Below are 4,438 nucleotides of genomic sequence, written 5' to 3'. Positions count from 1 at the left end.
TTTCACATGTTTTGAACTTGTTTTTGCCTTTTACAATGGAGAATTAGAGCCACCCAAAAAAAAAAGCAATTTTTTTTGTCTTGTGAATTTACAACTTTAGATCTTGTAAATTTATGACTTTTAATCTCATGATTTACGAGTTTTTTTCTCGTAAATTTGCGAGATTTTATCTTAATCTTATCTTAATCCTAATTTACAAGAAAAAAAAGGTCATAGATTTAGCCTATGACTTTTAAGTCATAAATATACGACTTTATTCTCCTAGATTTACAGGTACGACTTTTTTCTCATAAATATATATGATTTAAAGTCGTAATAAAAAGTAAAAAAAACTCTGTCTGTAAACTCGCCCCTATACTCAGTTGTAGCTTTGTTTGTGGACTTTTACATTTTTAATTTTGTCTGTACATGTTTGATCTATTGTTATAAAAAACATTAAAAAAAGTTTGATAAATAGATAAAAACTATTACCACACAAAATTGAGTTTTTGGACAGTTTTGGGTTCACTGTGGAATTTCTGTTAAATCTAAGGAAAAAAAAAAATATATATATATATATATATATATATATATAGAAATTTAAAAAAAAAAACACACAACAGAAATGACTTCTAACCTCTTTATAGAATGAAAAAGGAACATCAAAGGGAAACTTTTTAAAATTTGCCAAATGTTTGGTTCTGTTGAAACCACATCTTGTAATTTTTGGAAAATGATGATGTTTTCTTTTTGTTATTTTGGTTATTCAATAAAAAAAGTCCCTTAAAGTTGAAAACACCTCCACCCACAGGGCAGACGTATTTATTTCTTGGCTGATGAAAAAGGTTTTGTATTACTGGAGCATCTTTTGGGGGAACTCCTGCTACTATTAATGTGCTGCTCAGGCTCCTTGGCTAATCTGAAAATGTGTGACACGCTCACGCCATAAAGAGGCAATTCTACATGACTTAACCAGGTATGGAAATGTAAAAAAAAAAAAAAGTAGGTCTGGTGTGTTTGAAAGGCTGATTTTTGACCACTGACCTGGCAACAAAGTCTCTACTGACATCCAGGAAGATGAAGAAGCACTCGTCGTTGGGCGTGAAGGCCCGGTGAGCCCGCAGGCTCCTCCTTTCCTCCCTTAAGCTCTTCAGGTCAATGACGTGGAGGTCGATTTCTTCTGCGATGGGAGGTGGTGACATGGGGTCAGAGATGACGCACCCCGCTGGCCACGCCCGGCTGTTCACGTAGAGGTACCTGAGCGGCGGCAGAAGTATTTGCCGTTTTCTTTCAAAAGCTTTAGGGTGTAGCTCAGTGCTTGAGGATTCATTTTAATATCTTTACCTGTGGTCAGGTGATAATCCCATACCAATGATGTGGCCGTGGATATCAATAACATGGTCCAGGGAATCAAAAAACTCGGAGCTTCGCTCTTCCCCAAGAACAGGACCAGAAGTTGTCATCTGGTCTGGTTTGATTCTCTTAATGCCTACAAGATAAGAAGTAAAAAACTTGCATGAGAGTCAAGCTAAGATGTATCTAAACCTGCTTGTGCTCCAGCGTATTTGACATCTTACCGATCTGGTGAGGAGAGTATGTAAGGCTGCCAGTGGTAAAGAGTAAGTATGTTTTATCTTCTTCCTCCCCAGACTCTGCGGACTGGATGATGCTGGACTCAGGGGCCTTTGTGTGGACTCGTCCCATCATCTGAGCCACCTTAGACTCGAGTTCCCGATCACTGCTTCTCACATTTTTACAACTCTGAAAGAAAAACAAGTAAAAATGGGTTTCCAAGTCAAGATTTAATGAAAAAAATAGCTTAATTAAACATTTATCTTACATGAATAACATGATCCAGGCTTGAGATAGAGGACTGGGGACGACGGGCTGAGAAGCTGTGACCTCTAGAGTCCTGATGAAACTCTTCCTCCTCCTCCCCTTCCTCCAGCTCCTCTTCACTGCCAGAGGCTCCCAGGTCAAAGAGGAGCGGCTGGTGCTGAGGCTGCTGCTCCCCCTTCTGCCTCCTGGCCTGAGACTGAGCCTCATAGTCCAGCAGCAGGTCTGGGTTGTCATGGCGATGGCAGTGGGCCACCATCACCGTACGGATGGTGCTGGCGTTGACGTTTTGGATCTTGAAGAGGCGCTTGACCACATTGACGTTTTCCGATTCGATGTCCTAAAGGAAAAATATATATATTTGTAGTTTGGATTTGAAAGAATACTATGAGAAAATTCTGGTTCTGTCTCACCTGGAAGGCTTTGTTGAGCCAGAGAACCGAGCAGGATGTCATGTTGCCGATCCAGTGCAAGTTTCCAGAGATCAGGTGAGTCTCATTTAACCAGCAGCCAAACACGTCGTACGGCTTGTTTCTAACCCGCGACAACAGTGTGTAGTTTTCTGTATTGAAATTAAACAGATGAGCAGAAAATCTCATAGTTCTACAGTTTGCTATCCACTTAATCCTACTAAATCTAAATTTAAATTGTTTGTTATATTTGCTTAAAGACCCAATCCTTTTTGGAGATGTTTTAAAAAGTGTTCCCTGTGGTCTTTTAATTATGATTATGTAATTTTTAGCCAAAATGAAAAGAGCTGTCATTTTCTAGAACATAGTTTCTCCAGAGCAGTTGGAGTTTATTAGAAATTTGACTCCGAGTTCTGGCCAAGACGCTATGGCGTGGATCAAACTGCCCCCTTTCCCTCCCCTTGTGCGGAGGAGACTAGAGAGTTTGTGGCCCGTCCGGTTTATTTTCTACATTACAAATAAGCTCTTTTTTAAATGGCATTTTTTCATCTGCTCCTGATTCACGAAAATTAAAAAAAATACCCAGAAATACTATTTTGAGCTTAAGTTTCTTTTTATATGTCCTCCATCATTCAGAAAAATACCATAAGAACATGTTAAAAAAAACTATTTTAATTGGAATCTCGAAAAACATTGTGGTGAAAAACATGACAACTTAATGTGAAACTTTAAATTAATCTACCAGAAAAAATGCTTTTTTCCTCTTACCCATGCTAATGACGGCGATTTCCCCTGATGATGAGTGGTGTGGGCCCAGGTAGACTCCAGACACCAACAGCAGGCTGTCGTCAGCGTTAAACTGGGAGAATTGGGTGTAGCCCCAGTTGAATTGGCGCATGCTTGAGCTGTGTACCAGTGAAATAACTCCATCTGGCCTCTCCGTGTCCCACAGCTGCAAGAATACAGGTTCAACGACGTGGAAAATGACCAGAATTTAATTTAAATGATATTTTCCGGAAACTAAAAGTTGCAAAATGTGTTTTTCATTGTAAAGTATAACACTTTTGTTACTGTTTTTTAGTATAGAGCACAGTCACTGCTCACTTTAAGAGAAAAAAATAGACATAAACAGCTGTTTCCTACCTTAACTGTGCAGTCTTTGGAACAGGAGGAGAACCGGTGACCTCGATGCGAAAAAGCTAAGTGTAGGACCTGGTCGCTGTGCTCTCTGAGCGTCTGAACTTCCACACAGGGGATACAGTCAAAGAGACGCTTGAACTCCTTGTACCACGAGAAAGCCGCTGCACACACAATCAGAGTTACTAAAACAGTGAGCCTTTGAGGAAAAAAAATGTACAAAAATTTGAGTTAATTCCTAGAAAAACAGAAGAGGTATTTACAGGGGTGTCGAGGTACCGATCGTGGTATACGGTAATAGTTGTAGAACAGCTCCTTCCACAGGAACTCATCTCTGGAGACGGCCTGCCACTGTCTGCAGGTCAGACCGGCTCTCAGCACAGCATTGTGAGGCAGACGCAAGAAGATCTCCAACACCAAGCTGTCGGGCAGAAGTCGAGAACCCTCCATCCTAACATCCTGCAAAACACAAGTACTTCATGGCTGTTTTCTCTGAGTCACAAGAACACACTCACTTTTCCCAAAGCTCTGCTGCAGTAATAAGTGTCTCCATCTTAAACTTTGTCTGTTTAAGAATTGACCTGCATTTATAGCTGCTTTCTCCACACTCAGAAATAATAATCTCAAATTTATTTAACTAAAAAAAAGCCATGCTTGAAGAAAAAAAATGGTTTTATTGCAACAGAACAAAGTATTTCCTTTGTACTCCTGTAATGATTTTAAACAAACCAGCCCTAAGACTGGAAGGTCATAATTTCAAACCTACAGTCAAGTCATTCCAAAGACTCTGAAAATGGGGCACTAGCACCAGCATCTGCAGCTGAGAACATGCAGAGAACAAATTTTGCCTATGCAGATGTCTTTACAACTAAATAGATTTTAATTTTAAATAAAACCAGTAATTTAATTGTCTATCTCTCCCTATAAATCATTATCTTTCCTCCTTTTACAGGGTTTCCCCATTAAAATAAATACCTATAAACACTTCAACACACACAATTTTTAAGTACTGTAAGTGAAACCCAAACTAACAAAAATAATTAATAAGTAAAAAGATTTATGATCACACAGTAAAG

The 4,438-nt window shown here is 39.2% G+C and overlaps 1 protein-coding gene across 1 annotated transcript in view; it reads right to left on the bottom strand.

The window, feature by feature from the left end:
* fbxw5 (F-box and WD repeat domain containing 5) overlaps window positions 1-4,438 on the bottom strand; it is an 8,430-nt gene that overhangs the window by 2,146 nt on the left and 1,846 nt on the right. Inside the window, exons 2-9 of the mRNA XM_024298823.2 lie at window positions 3,626-3,821; window positions 3,369-3,526; window positions 2,994-3,177; window positions 2,229-2,377; window positions 1,820-2,155; window positions 1,557-1,740; window positions 1,324-1,468; window positions 1,024-1,236 (exon numbers count right to left, since the gene is read on the bottom strand). Of these exons, the coding sequence (XP_024154591.1) occupies window positions 1,024-1,236; window positions 1,324-1,468; window positions 1,557-1,740; window positions 1,820-2,155; window positions 2,229-2,377; window positions 2,994-3,177; window positions 3,369-3,526; window positions 3,626-3,812 (1,556 nt within the window). The 5' untranslated portion in view covers window positions 3,813-3,821. The remainder of the gene's footprint in view (window positions 1-1,023; window positions 1,237-1,323; window positions 1,469-1,556; window positions 1,741-1,819; window positions 2,156-2,228; window positions 2,378-2,993; window positions 3,178-3,368; window positions 3,527-3,625; window positions 3,822-4,438) is intronic.

Source organism: Oryzias melastigma, linkage group LG12 (assembly GCF_002922805.2).
Source record: "Oryzias melastigma strain HK-1 linkage group LG12, ASM292280v2, whole genome shotgun sequence".
NCBI lineage: Eukaryota > Metazoa > Chordata > Actinopteri > Beloniformes > Adrianichthyidae > Oryzias > Oryzias melastigma.
Note: the sequence above shows the minus strand (reverse complement) of the source record. Positions and strands in the feature narration are given on the sequence as shown.